Source organism: Myotis myotis, unplaced genomic scaffold, assembly GCF_014108235.1.
Source record: "Myotis myotis isolate mMyoMyo1 unplaced genomic scaffold, mMyoMyo1.p scaffold_m19_p_34, whole genome shotgun sequence".
Taxonomy (NCBI): domain Eukaryota; kingdom Metazoa; phylum Chordata; class Mammalia; order Chiroptera; family Vespertilionidae; genus Myotis; species Myotis myotis.
Genome location: NW_023416340.1, coordinates 2,233,463 through 2,250,521, shown reverse-complemented (window position 1 = coordinate 2,250,521; position 17,059 = coordinate 2,233,463). Strand labels below are relative to the sequence as shown.

The 17,059-nt window shown below is 51.0% G+C and overlaps 1 protein-coding gene across 2 annotated transcripts; it reads right to left on the bottom strand.

Moving 5' to 3' along the window:
- Nucleotides 1-286: 286 nt before the first annotated feature.
- On the bottom strand, nt 287-17,027 carry FBXO46 (F-box protein 46). Of its 2 annotated transcripts, none has more exons than XM_036302881.1 (2): nt 16,945-17,027; nt 287-3,229 (listed from the first exon to the last, which is right to left on the bottom strand). In XM_036302881.1, the coding sequence occupies exon 2, from the start codon at nt 3,150-3,152 to the stop codon at nt 1,335-1,337; it is 1,818 nt and encodes a 605-aa protein (XP_036158774.1). In that variant the 5' UTR covers nt 3,153-3,229; nt 16,945-17,027; the 3' UTR covers nt 287-1,334. The 2 variants fall into 2 exon arrangements, with proteins under 2 accessions (XP_036158774.1, XP_036158776.1); XM_036302883.1 differs by having other exon boundaries at nt 16,867-16,995.
- Between the last annotated feature and the right edge of the window lie 32 nt (nt 17,028-17,059).

Here is a 17,059-nt window from a genome sequence, read left to right as displayed (position 1 = left end):
GCTAGAGTTCTAGCAGTCACCTTGGACCACGTGTTCCTGATGACTTCAGGGCCACCATACCTGCCCAATACTGGATTTCTAAAGAAATAAAAACTATCTTGTTTAAGCTACTACTATTTTGAGATTTGAGTCCAAACTGACACAGATGAAGAGTCAAAAATAATTTCATGCTAAGGGACTTGGCTAAGGATCCTTTTCTCAGCTTTTTCCATCTGACCTTGCTTGGACCCATGACTCCCTTCTCTCCCAAATCCCCTCCCTGAACAGTATACAAACCAGTCTGCGCTCAGCCTTATAAATATGGATTTTATAGAAAGGACCAATTCAAAATTGGTCAGATGCCACACGCCAGAGGCTTCCAGAACCACAGGGATGAAAAAACAAGAACAACAACAAAAAAACAAAACCCAAACAGAACAAACAAAAACGCCCCAGACCCAATTGCCTGAAAAATCAAGGTCTCAGTTAACCAAAGGCTTTTCCTAAAGAAACATACGTGGCTCAGGGTGGAGACCCTAAAGCCTGAACAAGTACCCAGAGCAGAAGGAAAACAACCAAACTCAAACCCACAGTCCCTGCCCACTGGCCCCCCACGCCGTCAAGAGCGAGGCAAAGGGCTTCACAGCTTTTTTTTTTTTTTTTTAAAGCGGTGGTGATGGTAAATAGCTTAAATAATGGGAGGAGGGAAATTTTTATAGTTCAACTTTCTTTTTTCTTCCCCTTTGGGGGAAGTGGAGAGACTAGTAGCTTGAGGTTAAGGAGAAAACTGATTTTTATTGTTTTAATGGGGAAAACATGTAGAAATGGCAGGCTGCCATGAAACGTACCTAATTTGATCTGTGATCGAATGGCCCCCAATTCCTGAAGAGGAGGTGAGCCCTGGCACAGGTTAGGAGAGGTACCAGCCTTGGGTGCTGCAGCCTCTTGGGAGAGAGAACACAGCCCCAAAGCAGAGGATGGGGATGGCTAGGGGGGAACAGAAGGGGGCCAGGATGGGGGAACCTTTAAGTAGTACCAAAATTAGCTGCCGTCTGCTCCCTGCTGGTGGGTCCCTGGGGTGTCGAGTGGCAGGAAGGGTGCTAGGGCTGAATGGAGAAGAAACTTGAGATGCTATAAAAACACCCTCCACGAGGGTCCCTGGCCCTGGGTCTCAAGAATAGAAAACCAACGGGGGTCAGTCAGTCAGAGTGCTTCTTCGGTCATCCCCCTGGACCCAGCTCAGCCTGGAGGGGGATGAACGCTGCCCGGACTGGGGGTAGGGCTGGTGACCAAGTCCTGGCGCTCGGCACCCACGGAGAGGGGCGGGCATGGTGGGCTCCCCCCCTCCCCTGGCTTCACCTCCCCTCCTCCCGGCCAGCCCGGCCCCCGCCCCCACCAGGCCCATTGCAGGGCAGCACCCAGTTGTTATCGTGCAGACCCAGGCGGCAGCCCGGCGTCTCTCGATCGGCTCGGCGGCAGCACATCCAGTAGGAGCGTCCGTAAGGCAGGTCATGGTGGTAGGGCTTAGGGTGCCAGCGGCAGAGTGACACGTCGCCCTTCTCGTATCTCTTGCGACACTGCTTACAAGGGTCATCGCGGTAGAGGGGGTCTCGGCTCCAGCGCGAGTCTGTGGCCCGAACACCGAACGCTTCGATGATGCCCTTGAAGTGGTGGCAGGTGCACTTGAGGGCGGCCAGAGCCCGGGTGGGCAGGAAGCTGAAGATCTTGACCAGCACATGCTCGGGAAGCAGAAGCATGTACTGCCGTGGCTCCAGCAGCCTCTGGATCTTGAAGCGGATTTCCAGGAAGTCGTGTGACACGTGCCGGTACAGGCGGCACAGGGAGGTGTCTGCTGTGCCCTCAGCGTCATCTGGGCCAGGTGCAGTGGCCGGCGAGTCTGCTGGGGGTGGCTCGGGAGGCCCGTCCGGCCCCCGGGACTGGAGGAAGAAGAGCTGGCCAGGCGGGGGTGGCTCCTCAGGACTGACCGTCAGGCACACTGTCTCCTCCTTCACATTCTTGGTACCATCCTTGCCAAAGAAGATGCATTCGTCCACCACGCCTGTCACCACCACATCCACGTGGAAGCCGGATGCTCCGCAGTCCCGGGCGGGGGGTGGAGGGGGTGCCGGGGGAGTGTCCTCCGGCCTGGCAGGGGCTGGGGCCTCCCCCTCGCTGGCTTCGTCCGCCCTGGCCAGAAGGAACTCCACGTTGCTAGGGAGGGCGTCCCGAGAGGGACTGATGAGCTGGTACAGGTCACAAGTAATCTTGTCCTTGGCTCGGGCCCCTGGTCCTGGGCTGCCCGGGTAGGCACAGCCTGGCCGGCCCCCACTCCCGTTGGGCAAGCTGCCATCTGGTGCACGGGGCTCTCGGCCATTGGAGATACGGAAGGCGATGCGTACCTCCCCGGGGCCTGGCCCAGGCCTCTCCTCCTTGCGGAGGCCCTTGGCTGGAGGGTTGTCCCGCTGGGCCTCGAAATGAGCCACCGCCTCAGCCACACGGCTGCAGTCCCCGCCACCAGACCGCCGTTCAGACCCCAGCCCCTTGGCAGAACCACCCTGCTCTGCCGACACAAAGACCACAGGCGCTGGGGTGCCGGGGTGGGGGTAGTTCTGCAGGGCCAGGGCAGCCCGCTGTTCCACCAGGGCCACCATCTCAGCCACAGAGAGCAGGTCCACATCCTCACTGGCTGCGGCTGGGGTCCCCTGAGCAGCAGGGGGCCCCTCCCGGCCCCCGGGGTCCGGCGGAGCTTTCGTAGGCTCAAGACAGCGCCTCCTCCGCTTGGCCTTGGAGCTGTCACTGCCCCAGTGCCCCTTGACCTTCATAGAGCTGGCCCGGCTGCCGCCACCACACTGGTGGGCCACAAAGAAGGCCACCTTCTCCTTTGTATTCCCAGGCTTGATCACATACCACGTGTCCAGCAGGACTCGACCCTCGTCACCAGCAGCGGCTGCTGAGAGGAGAGGGGCAGGCTGGGAGGAAGGGGCCTCCGTGCCCAAGGCGGGTGGCGTGTTCTCTGAGTGGGCAGGCCCATGGTCTGGCTCAGCCCTGCTGCCTGACTCCGAACAGGCTGACGGCTTGAGGGCTGTGGAAGGTGGGCGCGGCTGGTTCTGTGAGTAGGTGCCAAAGGGCCGGGGGCACCATAGCTGGAAGGGCAGGAGGCCGCCACGGTCCATTCTGGGGAATGGTGGCAGACGGGCGGGGGTCACTGCGTCTCAGGACCTGGATGGTGGTGGGGTCCTCCACGGGCCACCTGGACACGGGAAAGAGGAGGTTGGGAAGCTGGAGGTGCCTGCCCTCCCGATACCACCCTGACCTCCACCTGTCCTGTTGAAACTGACCAAATGAGACCACCAAGAACTCTATTCCTGCCCCACTGCACGTGAGCAAATGGAGAGCTGCAGAGGGGATGGGACCTCTCTTTTAACACCAGGAGCATGAGCGGAGAAGGCAGCTTGCTCCAACCCTATAGAGGTCTCTTGCTGTCATAATCTTTTTTTTTTTTTTAAAATATATTTTATTGATTTTTTACAGAGAGGAAAGGAGAGAGATAGAGAGTTAGAAATATCGATGAGAGAGAAACATCGATCAGCTGCCTCCTGCACATCTCCTACTGGGGATGTGCCCGCAACCCAGGTACATGCCCTTGACCGGAATCGAACCTGGGACCTTTCAGTCCGCAGGCCGACGCTCTATCCACTGAGCCAAACCGGTTTTGGCTCTTGCTGTCATAATCTTAAACTTCAGTGAAAATATCACCTGACAGACAGCTCCTCCTTTTTCTATTTGCTCATCCAGGAGCCAGTTCCTGAAAAGAAGAATTCCCAGCCCGGCCCACAGCTATCTACCCACAGAAGGAACGAGATGGGTTGGGAAGGGGGAATCTGAGGCCAAGCCTGACAGGTCCTCAAGAAACTGGCTCCTCCCTTTGTTCAGCTCATGGGGCCCTTTAAGGATTTCTGAAAGCCGTGTATCCCCCGCCCAGAAAAATGCATACACTTGCACAATACTGTGCAGGTAATTCCCTTAGGCAAATCTACAGACCACTGGGATAAGAAAGCCTGTTCTAGCCCAGCCAGCATGGCTCAGTGGTTGAGTCTCGACCTATGAACCAGGAGGTCACAGTTCAATTCCCAGTCAGGACATATGCCTGGGTTGCAGACTTGATCCCCAGTGTGGAGTGTGCAGGAGACAGCCGATCAATGATTCTCTCTAATCATTGATGTTTCTCTCCCTCTTCCGCTCTGAAATCAATAAACATATATTCAGTAAAAAAATAAAAAAGAAAGCCTGTTCTAGTCTAGGCTCTCCAAGTTGCACAGGTAAACTGAGGGTCAGAGTGGGGAAGGGTACACAGTGCAAGACCAGGCCCTCAAACTTGCTTTCAGGACTTTTCAATTCAGGCTCTCTCTCTCTCTCTTTTTAAAAAATATACTTTTATTGATTTCAGAGAGGAAGAGAGAGGGAGAGAGTGATAGAAACATCAATGATGAGAGAGAATCATTGATTGGCTGCCTCCTGCACATCCTCTACTGGGGATCGAGCCCGCAACCCAGGCATGTGCCCTTGGCTGGAATTGTACCTGGGACCCTTCAGTCCACAGGCAGACGCTCTATCCACTGAGCCAAACCAGCTAGGGCCAGGCTCTGTTAATAATGATCATTTTATTTTGCAACAATTTTGTATGCATGACCTAATCTGGAGGCAAATCTGCTTATGAGTCAGACATGACCATTTTTCACTGCAGGAACAATAGGTAGCATATCCCTGTCTCAATCCTTCCCTGACCCATCTGTCTCCAGACATTTCGAAACCAAAATACCTTCCAGACCTCAAACCTTCCACATGTCTATAGACCAGAGGTCAGCAAAATACGGCCTGTGGGCCAAGGCTGGCCTACAGCCTGTCTTTGCAAATAAAGTTTTATTAAAATATGCTTAATTGTTTATGGCTGCTTTCGTGCTACAATAGAAGAGTTGAGTAACTGCAACAGAGAACACATGGTCTCGCAAAGCCTACAACATTCATTATCTGGACCTTTATGGAAAAAGTTTGCTGACCCTTGAAGTACAGGCTATCCTTGTAAATACAGGCAATTCCACAAATACCACTAAAACCCCACCTTTCATGGTCCATTCAAAATCGACAGCCTCCAAACACCCACAGACACCAGTCACAAAGACAGTTCCAATCCTAAAAATCTTTACCGCCCTTATCCCTAATCCCACCTACCACAAAAATTCTTACAGCCCCTGCTGAAATTCCAGTTCCTTACTAAAAAAAAAAAAAAAAAAAAAAAAATACACACAGCCCCTAAGACCTATAGATGCCTAAGTTTACTAACCACCAATACATCTAAATGCCCAGGAATGGGCATTAACACAGCAAAGGTGCTATCCCTCTCAACTTAACCACCCCCTGAAGTCCTCCAATCAGTTCATATCCTCATCTCCAGAATATCAATGCCCCCTAAAATATCCAGACCCTTCCAAACTCTAAACTTCCAAACCTATAAATATCCCCTCCAGCACAGAAGACCCCAATCTCAAGGAACCCCTCACAAATCCCAGGCCTACCAAGAACTCCTGCACAGTAATTTCCCAAACTCACAGATGCCTGAAAAGTCCACTTTTCTGAAATCCCATGCTCACCTCAAACTCTTTCTAAACCTTATGTTATTCCCTAATTACACAGAAGCCTCCAAAATCGCAAAATAACTCACTAACACAGAAAAGCTCCCTAATACATAAAACTAACCACACAGCCCTGACTGGTTTGGCTCAGTGGATAGAGCGTCGGCCTGCGGACTAAAAGGTCCCAGGTTCGATTCTGGTCAAGGGCATGTACCTTGGTTGCGGGCACATCCCCAGTAGGGGGTGTGTAGGAGGCAGCTGATGGATGTTTCTCTCCCATCGATGTTTCTAACTCTCTATCTCTCTCCCTTCCTCTCTGTAAAAAATCAATAAAATATATATAAAACTAACCACACATTTCTCATCTAAGGAATATTCCCCCCCCCCCCACGCCACACACACATCCCAAGAAACCCTACGCATGTTTTAATAGCAGACAGGTGCTTACTGCAGGTCATTGCGAGCTAATTAGGTTCTGTTCTAACAATTCCTGCTCATCCTCCTGGTCCCTAAGAAGCAGGCAGTGCATTAGACCCTGTGTGCAGATGAGGCACAGAACGGATAAACCCCAAATCTGAAGTCAGACAGGCAGGAGGAAGTAGGGACAGATAGGCAAACACCCAGGCGTTCTTGCTCCAGAACTGGAACTCCTGTATTCTTTACTTGGCTTCTAAGTCTCTCCGAGAGCTCCTCAAATCATATACCCACCAAACATCCCAAACCACAAAAGAGGCCCCTACCACACACGGAACCTGTCACATTATAAAAGAAACCCAAACCCAAGGCACCCTCTAAGCTCAAGGGAACCCTAAGTACTCCCCAAACCCAGCATACACTTGCCCAAGGCCCAAAATATCACTTCAATACAAAGGAAATCTCCCAATTTTGTAACCACCCCCCCACCCCCCAATTCGCCAACCCCGAGACGACCCTCCAAAGCTAGACACGCCCCCAAGGCACCCTCACCCGCGAGCCCCGCCCCCTGCGGCGGGAGAAGGTGGAAGCCCACACGCATGCGTACAAGGAGAACCGGGCCCGCCCACTCCCTCCTTTCCTCCGGCAGCCGCGCGGCTGGGAGCACGACTAGTTTCCCTCCGCCCCTTTGTTGACAGAATCGCGCGTGACGTCCCCAGCCAATGAGGGGCTGCCGTTCGGGGCCGTGCCCATATAAGGAAGGCCTTGGCCAAGGGGCCCAACTTCGAAAGAGGGAGGAGTAGGCGAGAGGTGACGGAGGAGGTGTGGAAGCAGCGGCATGTAAGAGAACGTGGGACAATTCCCAACTTCCTGCTAGACGCAGGCACGAGGCCGGGACCGAGGCCACCGCGTTCAAGGAGAGGCTTATTACAGGACGTTCCCTTTACACAGGAGCCCTGATTGACAACTGAGATTTAAAGGGCCAAACAGCTCTGAGATTGAGACGCCCGGGCGGAAGAAAGCAAGCAGGAAGATCTGAGAGTGCCCAGCTTTGGTTGGGAACCGTGGGGGCCAAGATCTGGGACAGCGGGATCACCTCACCCTGAAAACCAAACAGCAGAACTCTGCGACGGCTGCGGCCGGTCTAAAGCCCTGCGCGTGGCATCCCAGGCTCCGGCCCTGATTCGAAAAGAACCTCTCCTTCCAGCCTTTCCAACGAGGCACCCCAAATCTGACTCCGACTTAGCAATAAAAAGAATACTGAACACCTCAGCAGTGACTTTTAAATACTGATTACCTGTTAAAATATTTATATAATTTAGTTAAAATAATCTCTTTTTTGACATTTTTAATGTGGCTACTAGAAGATTTTTTTTTTAATATATATTTTATTGATTTTTTACAGAGAGGAAGGAAGAGAGATAGAGAGTTAGAAACATCGATGAGAGAGAGAAATCGATCAGCTGCCTCCTGCACATCTCCCACTGGGGATGTGCCCACAACCCAGGTACATGCCCTTGACCGGAATCGAACCTGGACCCTTCAGTCCGCAGGCCAACGCTCTATCCACTGAGCCAAACCGGTCTCGGCTAGAAGATTTTTTAATTACACCTATGGCTTGCATTATACTAGTATTTCTACTGAACAGCGCTGGTATAGATCCTTTTAATGCTGGGCTGATTGAAGAGACACCCAAAGGTGCCTCTACTGCAGGCGCCCCTCCAGGCATCACTTATTCCCCCACCACACTGCTCCAGCCTTACCTGCTTCCAGCCACCTCATATCGCAGCTAGAAGGGTCTGGCACAAACCTGACCCTGTCCCTACCCAGTTCAAAACATGCCAGGACTCCTCAGTGCTCTTGGGGAAAAGCCCAGGTACCTGGCCTCGCAGCCTCACCCCTCCCTAGTCCTCCACACCCGCCACGGGCACCTGACCAGCATAGAGAGCAGATATAATAGCGTTTGCTGATGCTCAGTAGGAGCTGTTATCACCTGCACTAATGAAGAAACTGAGGCAGGACAGGCTGACTAACCGCCCAAGGTCACACAGACCTGGTGTGACTGGAGCAGCGGTGTGAAACCGGGAATGATTCCAGCTGACTGCTCTGTTGTGTCACTATCTATTCGCTGGGTCTCTGCTCAGCCATCCCCTCTTCCAAGATGCTAGGCCCCCTGGCTGGGTCAGGTTCCACCTCTGGGCTCCCACCCTTGGCCTTGTTATCTATTCCTCAGAGCGCTTTCCCTCTACAGCAGCGGTTCTCAACCTGTGGGTCGCGACCCCTTTGGGGGTCGAACGACCCTTTCACAGGGGTCGCCTAAGACCATTGGAAAACACATATATAATTACATATTGTTTTTGTGATTAATCACTATGCTTTCATTATGTTCAATTTGTAACAATGAAAATACATCCTGCATATCAGATATTTACATGACGATTCATAACAGTAGCAAAATTACAGTTATGAAGTAGCAACGAAAGTAATTTTATGGTTGGGGGTCACGACAACATGAGGAACCGTATGAAAGGGTCGCGGCATTAGGAAGGTTGAGAACCACTGCTCTACAGTCTTTTACATTTGCTGTTCCTGCTAACTAGAATGCTCCCCCACCCCCCTGCAAGGCCTAAATCTCCACATAGCCCAATTCCTTATTTCATTCCAGTCTTTGCTCAAATGTCACTTTAACAGAGAGGCCTTCCCTGAGCCCTCTTCCTGGAAACTACCCACCTGGCCAGAGGGGGACCTTTGGGTTCCCTTGTCCCAGTCCTGCCCACTCGGGGTCATCACTGCCTAAAGATGGATTAGCCTCCTCCACTGGACTGGAAACCCAGGCCCGGGGCAGGGGCGGGGCGCGGGGGGGGGGGGGGGGAGGAAGGGCCGGACTACCATGGCTATCATGGTGTCCCGGGCAGCACTGCCCAGCACGAGACCAGGTGAATCAAAGCTCCCTTCCCCGCAGCGCCACTCCATGTCCTTACTTCATGAGGCCTTGGCAGTCTCAACTCTGTTTCACACCCAGATCTGTCTGTGTCCCAGCTGGAGGGATCACTGGGGCAGAATTTGCTAAATCCTCACACACTGAGCCAGGAAAAGGCCCTACCTCAGATCAGCTTCCAGAAAATGATCCACGAAGATCCATCACAACACAGAAAAGCAAAGTCAAAAGATGAAAAAAGACTGACCAAGCAACTACGAACCAAGAGACAAGGAGAGTGACATTACCACTTAAAAACATTTTTTTTGTCAAAAGCTAAAGATATTATTAGGGACAAAGACGGTGATAAAACAAACTGACCCATTATACATAAAAGTTCTCAACATAAGTGCTCCTAAGGCAGAAAAACCTTAAGTAAATAAGTATCATGTCATAATTTGGCCTCAGAATAGAAACAGTCTTGATTATAACACACACACACACACACACACACACACACACACACAAACTATGTAGTTTAATTCCTTGATAGTAAAATAAGAGAAACAGAGATAGTCAGCAATCTAGATTAAAAACTCAAGACAGGCACTAGAATAGCTGTTTGGCTCAGTGATTAGAGCATCAGCCCTTGGACTGAACCGTTGAGGGTTCCATTTGAGTCAAGGGCACGGACCTCGGTTGCCGGCCTGATTCCTGGCCCGGGTTAGCGTGTGTTTGAGAGGCAACCAATTAATGTGTCTCTCTCACATCAATGTTTCTCCCTCTCTGTCTCTTCCTCTTCCTTCCACTCTCTCTAAAAATCAATGGGGGGGAAAATATCATTGGGTGAGGATTAACAAAAAAATATATACATTTAAGGCTGTTTGGATGAATGCACTGTGAAAATCAGTCTTAATGAATTCTTTTTTTTTTTTTTTAAATATATTTTATTGATTTTTTACAGAGAGGAAGGGAGAGAGATAGAAAGTCAGAAACATCGATGAGAGAGAAACATCGATCAGCCGCCTCTTGCACATTCCCCACTGGGGATGTGCCCGCAACCCAGGTACATGCCCTTGACTGGAATCGAACCCGGGACCCTTCAGTCCGCAGGCCGACGCTCTATCCACTGAGCCAAACTGGTTTCGGCTGAATTCTTTAATGTATGTCTAAAACACGGTATAATACACAAGGCATTCTTGCCACTGGATAGTCTTCAATAAAAGTTTAACTGCAAAATAATAATAATAACAACAACAATAATAATAAGTGCTCCTAATACTATAGCCTCAGAATATATACAGCAAAACACAAGATAACAAAGAGTTTGACACATCCACAATTGTAATGAGAAACCTTAACATCTCTCTCCATATAGATCAGTTGAAAAGATAAAATTAGTAAGGACCCGAACCACATAATGAATACCCTGCACAAGTTGCCCCCAACAATTTGAGAATCGCCATTTTATATCCCTAGCCTGACAGCCAGAGGTTCTCCTGCATGCTGGCCCTGGGCTGGGTGCTCGGGACACAGAGATGACACTGAGCTCACCAGGAAGAGCCCATGGGAAAGGGGCAGACGTCCAACTGACCAATCAGGACCAACATGAATACATTAGAGGGAAAATGATGATCACAACAGCAGTTGTCACTTGAGCTCTCACTGTGAGCCAGGCTCTGCTCTCAGTGCTCTATAAACATTAACTCGGTCTATTCTCATATCTCACTATTTTTAATCTCCTGTCCAAGATTAGGACATGGAGATACAGAATGGCTAAGTAATTGGCTTTGGACACAGCTTTGTGGCAAGAACTTTGAATCGGATGAACTTGGCTGCCTCCAGAGCACAAGTTCATGGTTTCATTCACTGAGTATACGGAAAACTTTGCAAGGGTCATCCTGTTCAGTCCTCAGTACCTTTGCACTCTCTGATCCCCCTGCCCAGGATGCTCTTCCCTAGAATCCACAAGGCTTTCCCCCTTACTCCTCCAGGGTTGGCTCAGAAATCACCTTCATGAGACCTTCCTTGATTTAAAACTGCAGCACGCGCCGCCCCCCCCCCCAGCCCCCGTCCCAACAGACATACCATATACCCTTCCCTGATTTATTTTCTCCTTAGCATGCATTACTATCTAATATACTATAAACTTCACTTATAAAGTTTGTCAGCTTCCCGTCACTAAAATGAAAGCCCCGCCCACCCCCGGGGCACTATTTTGGGCTAGTTTTGTCACTGCTACAGCCCCAGCTTCTAGAACAGCGCTGAGCACCTGGCTACTCTGTGTGGTCCCAGGGCAGCAGCCCCTGGGAGGGTCTGTTAGACATTCCGCAGCCTCCACCTGCTGAGTAAGGGCGTGATCTGCAACAAGATCTCTGGCGCAGTGGCCCGCACATTTGAGTTTGAGACACATGCCCCAGCGCCTCGTAGGTGTGCAATGCGTGTATTAGTTTGAGTGAATGAACAAACTCCTAGCACTAACTCAGGACATCATCTATTTGGGACCTCTTGGAGGGGCGGGGGGGGGGGGGGCGGGGGGGCTGGTTCCAGCCACGCCCCGCTGTGGAAATCCTGCGCCCAGGACGAAGGTGTCCTAACGCCCTCCCAAGCCACATGGCTCTCTTCCTCCTGCAGCGCCTGGCACTGCTCAATGACGACCTCCCCTCCACCTGTGGGTTTCTGGAAGGCCGGACCGCTCCTCGAAGGTGCAGCTCCGGCCTCCACACTTGGCTCACGGGATAGTTCAGCTCTTCCCACCCCATCCCAGCCGGAGAGCGCTTTCCAGACACAAATCGGGCCACAGCACTCCCCTCCCCTGCTTAAAACCCTTCCACGAGGTGCAAACTCATAAAAAGAAAAAACATGTCCATAAACCCCTGCTCAGGAAGCTACTGGAGAATTTGCTTCTCCAAAAATGAAGGGGTAACCAAGAAAAAGGAGTAAGTGATCAGATCAGATCAGAAAATATGATCCAGCCCAGAAAAGAGGCAGCAGGAATCCCAGGGAGAGACCGGACAGCTGTGCAGCAGAAACGCAGACGGGAGAAAGGCTGACAATTAAGGAGCTAAGGGTGCCACTTAAGATGTTGTCAACAACATCGACAGCAATCCAAAGACAGAAGGAAACGATAAAAAACAGATGCCTGCCCCCCCTACCCCAGAAGCTGACTCCCCTGCCCCCACCTAGGGGTGCTTCCGTCCCAGCGTCAGGGCTGTCAGGGTCATGCCCCGCACAGGGCTGGGCACAGAGCAGGTGCTCAGGGGACACGCGTGCTCAGTCACACGGGAGTTAGCGGCAGGGCACCATGGCCCTCTTCCTGGTCCTGCTCCTTCTATCCCCAACGCTCTAGCCCACTGGTTCTCAACCTTCTGGCCCTTTAAATACAGCTCCTCATGTTGTGACCCAACCACAGAATTATTTTCGTTGCTACTTCATCACTGTCATGTTGCTACTGTTATGAATCGTCATGTCAATATCTGATATGCAGGATGGTCTTAGGCGACCCCTGTGAAAGGGTCGTTCGACCGCCAAAGGGGTCGCGACCCACAGGTTGAGAACCGCTGCTCTAGACCCTGCCACCCACCCCACCACCACTCTGTCCATAATCCTGATCCATCCATACCCGTCTTGGCTTTTAGGCTTCAGGCAGACTGCCACGTGCAGCGCCTCATCTGGATGTGTCCGGAGTCTTGGAAGCTTGACTACCCCTACGTTCTCCTACAAATGGACCTTGAGAGCTTGTTTGGAGGTTCTAGCAGGGGAGCGCAGCTACTCGTATACCCTTGACCGAGACCGGTCCTCTCCTCTTAGACCGAGCACAGCTTCAGGAGGATGCACATGGATTGGTGAGGGAGGAGGGGACACCCGCCTAGCCAGCCAGATCAGCCGAATCAACCCTGGCGATCAATGGGGTGAGAGATGTCGCAGCCAGATTGCCATCCGAGTTTTCCTTTCTGACTAGTTAGTAAGCTCACTAACAGTAGGAATCATGTAAATCCAAATTGTCAGGGTCTAGAGACCCAGGACACAGACAGAATCCAGGAAGGGCCTGTCAGCACCCCAGTGCTCCCCACTTCTGGGGGTGTGACCTCAGGCAGGATGCTTAACCCTCCATGCCTCAGTTTCCCCCACTGTAAAATGCAGATAACAGCACCCACTCACGGGTTAGTTGATGATTCACTGAGATCAACCCAGGAGAGCATTCAGTGCCGGCGAGGCACCCAGGGGAGCCTCATTATTCAGGTGCTGGGATTATTAAGAAAAAGTCAGACTACCTAAGAGTTTGGAAATCACTGATGGAAGCCAAAGACTTCTTCCCTCTTTATTTCACATTCTGAAATTAATCTGAGCCTCGTCCCTCAAAATAACCAAGATATGGCCCTTCCTTTGTTCCTGTTGGGCAGTGGATCTCACTTATTAACTGAACAGATATTTACAGAACAGCTACTGTGTGCCAGGCACTGTTCTGGAGAGAGGGACAATAAATACACAGTAAGTTTCAAGGTGGCAAAGTGTTAAAAATCCATAAAAACTAACACAGTAAAAGGGATCAGGATGTATAGGACGGAGGAAAGTCAGATCTCTTTCTATTTTGTTTATTCATTTATTTTTTAATCCTCACCTGAGGATATGCTTATTGATATTAGAGAGAAGGGAAGGGAGAGAGAGAGAGAGAGAGAGAAAAACATCGATTGGTTGCCTCCTGTATGCCGCCCGACTTTCAGTGTATAGGACGCTGCTCCAACCAACGGAGCCACACCAGCCTGGGTGGGAAGTTATGATCTTAATGAAGGTGTCAGATGGCATCACAAAGCAGGTAATAAGCCTCGTCTTTTTTTCCCCCCCACTTATTGTTTTTTTAATCCTCACCTGAGGGTATTTTTCCATTGATTTTTAGACAGAGTGGAAGAGAGGGAAAGACAGAGAGAAATATCAATGTGAGAGAAACACATAGATCAGTTGCCTTCTGCACGTGCCCTGAGCAAGCCCAGGCCAGGGAAGAGGCTGCAACCGAGGTACGTGCCCTTGACCGGAATCGAACCCGGGACCCTTCAGTCCACAGGCTGAAGCTCTGTCCACTGACCCAAACCGGCTAGGGTAGCCACGTCTTTTTAGAAGACCCGTGCTTTTAGGAATAATACGGATTACCACAGCTGCTAGAAATATACCATTAAAAGTGGTTAAAAAAAAAAAAGCATTTTGTACAAGTAAGCTTCAGACAAACACAGGCTAGAAACACATTTAAGATGTCAAGAAAAGGCAAAATAACTTGGAACACAGACATATTTTCTAAGACAAACAAATACAGGAAAGGGGAGGGGGGGTGTTGTCACATCACCCAGGGCGCCCAGACGTGACATACAGGAACAACGATGAATGAGAGGTTGGCAACTTTTCCTCAAAGCTATATGATTACAGATAATTCACTGAGAGTTGGAGACAAAGTGTAAAAAATCCATGAAAACAATGACAAGCAGGCAACGCTGGCATGAGGGGCTGAAAGTGAATCAGTAATAGAGAAACCCAAACCAGAAAAATGAACACAAGTGCCACCACAGCTGCAAAAGTGCCCCAGCGTTGTGGCAACAATGAGCTCCCCGAGGGCAGGCCCCAGCACACAGTAGGTGCTTTATCAACACTGTGGACTACTCAAGAAATAAACCCACATTTCCCAGAAGAGAAAACTGAGGTCCAGAGGGGTTAAATGACTTGCCCAAAGTCACAGAGTTGATGGGTGGTGGCACCAGGATTCAAATCTGGATGTTCTGGTTCTGGAGTGCACGCTCAATAAATTGTTCTTGAAAGAGTGAAAATCATTAAAAGACTTCGCACTTATTAAGGGCTTCATAAGCACCAGTCATGTCCTATATTAACCCCATCAACCCCTTACAAGAGCCTCATGGTTGGAATGTAGCCCCATTTTACATATAAGAAAACTGAAGTCCAGAGTGAGAACGCAACATGGCTAAGGACACACAGCGGCAGAGGTGGGGATCTGAACCTGGACCTACCTGACGTCAATGATTTTCTATCACAGTCAGAGAACTTTCAAGATAAACTCAGGACCAAACTGTTTCAAGATGAATTTACAAAGTTGCTGAATCGCCATGTGAGGCCCTAATGACCAAAAGTGTGAGGGGTAAAACAACAACAACAACAACAACCCACAGTTGTTAGAAATATTTCCTATTCATTGAAATACCTGGAATTGGGCCAGGCTGGGCATTGGCAAGTGAATTATTTATATTTGGCTGGGGATAGAGATGGGAATGAGGACAGATTGAGTTTCTGAGCACCCCCTTGGGGAGTCACCTGGGGAGCCCAGGGGTAGAGGATGGGGAATTAGAAGAGCCAGGATATGGGTGGACCTGGGAGAGTAAAGGAAGGAGGCAGCCTGGTTGATGTCTCTCTCACGGGTCCCTCTCTACTGACTTCTGTATTTCCCATTCATGTTAAAAAAAAAAAAAAAAGACACTCGTGTACTGAGCACTTACTCCAAGCGCTTCACATGTTTACCTCCATGAACCTCCATTATAACCTTCCCAGGGTTATGGATCCCATTCTATAGTTGAGGAGGGGCCAAAAGACTTACACAGCAAGCAAATGGCAGAAGTAAAATTCAAACGGAAGAAAAGTCTCTGTCCCGCTCATGACTCTATTCATGACACTGTACTTCAGTCCAAGGAGAGGGGACTAAATGGCCGTGGTGGAAGCCAGATTCTGAGCGCGGATGCCTAGGTTGGAATCCTAAACCTACCATGTAATGCTGGATGGCCTTGGGAAAGTTGCTTAACCTCTCTGTGCCTCTGCTGCCTTTCTGTAGAACGGAAATAACAGCACCTACATCTTAGAGGAGTGTCGTCAGAATTAAACCAGTTAATGTGCACAAGCAGCTAAGAACAGGGCCAGGCACTTCCTAAACAGTAAGTGTTAGCTGTAATCTGGTAAGTGTTAGCTGTACTAGACAGAGGGGAGCCCTGCATGCTTCTGAACTAGGGTGTGCCCAGATCAGTGTCAGGTTTTCAGAAAATGCCCCGGGGGGGGGGGGGGGGGGCTGGGCTGAAAAGGAGGGAATCCATTAGCACCTGTGACCCAGTCACATTCCTGGGGTGGGGAACTTCTCACCCACAGCTCCGAGCCTGAGGACTCATTGCCAGCCAGGGTAACGATCTTATGGCGCCTCCCCTCCTCTCAGTGGCAAGTCGTTCCCACAATACAGATAAGGGCACACCGAGTTTCAGACAGGGGAGACATGCAACAGGCCACAAAGGAGTGGCAGCATACGCGATCTGAACGCTGGACGACCCATACACATAACCCACCACACTTTTGTAAATCCCACTGGAGAAATATGAACGCAAAAGGTTGTTTCGATGACCGGTCTGGTCATATTATCTTACACTTCCGACTGTCCAGTTTGTCGGGAGTCGCTGGCTGGGCTACAGAAACTATCGCTACGTCCAGGCTCCTAATCTCACGTTCCCATCCCAGCCCCCAGTCCTGGAGTCCAACTCACACACCACTCGACCATTGATTTCTCTTGCCCACTATCTAAACTTGCTCCCTGGTTCCCAATCCGACCCAGAGGCCCACATCCACCGCATCCACAACTGGCCTCTCCCTCGAAACCTCCAGACCCCCCTCATTCATCTGGCCCTGACCACCCATGCTTTTCCATATCCCCCCGGTTAACCCCCTCAAAACTGCCCCCATCAGGGCCTCTGCCTGGACGCCTAGTCCTTTCTCCAATTCAGGACTCCCTTCCCTAGCTCTGAGCCCCCTTACAATCAATCCCAAACCTCGACTCCCTCGCCACCTCCAACACCCATCCCCAGCCCCCATTCCTCTACTCCCTCCGGCTCCCATTCCCCCCAGCCCCCTCCCCGCAGCGATTTCCCTTCGTCCAGCCCTTTCTTTAGCCCCTACCTCTTCCCTGTCGCCACCCGGTCCCGAACCCCCGCCTCGGCTCTTAAGCGTCCCCCGGCCCCCGCTCAGGGTTCTCACCATCTCCCCGCGCCGAAGCTCCCTCAGCTACGCGGGTTTCCCCCCACTCGCTCCTCTCCAGCCTCCCCTTCCGGGTTCCCGCCCCGAAGCCCGCTGGGAATTGGAGTCCGCGAGG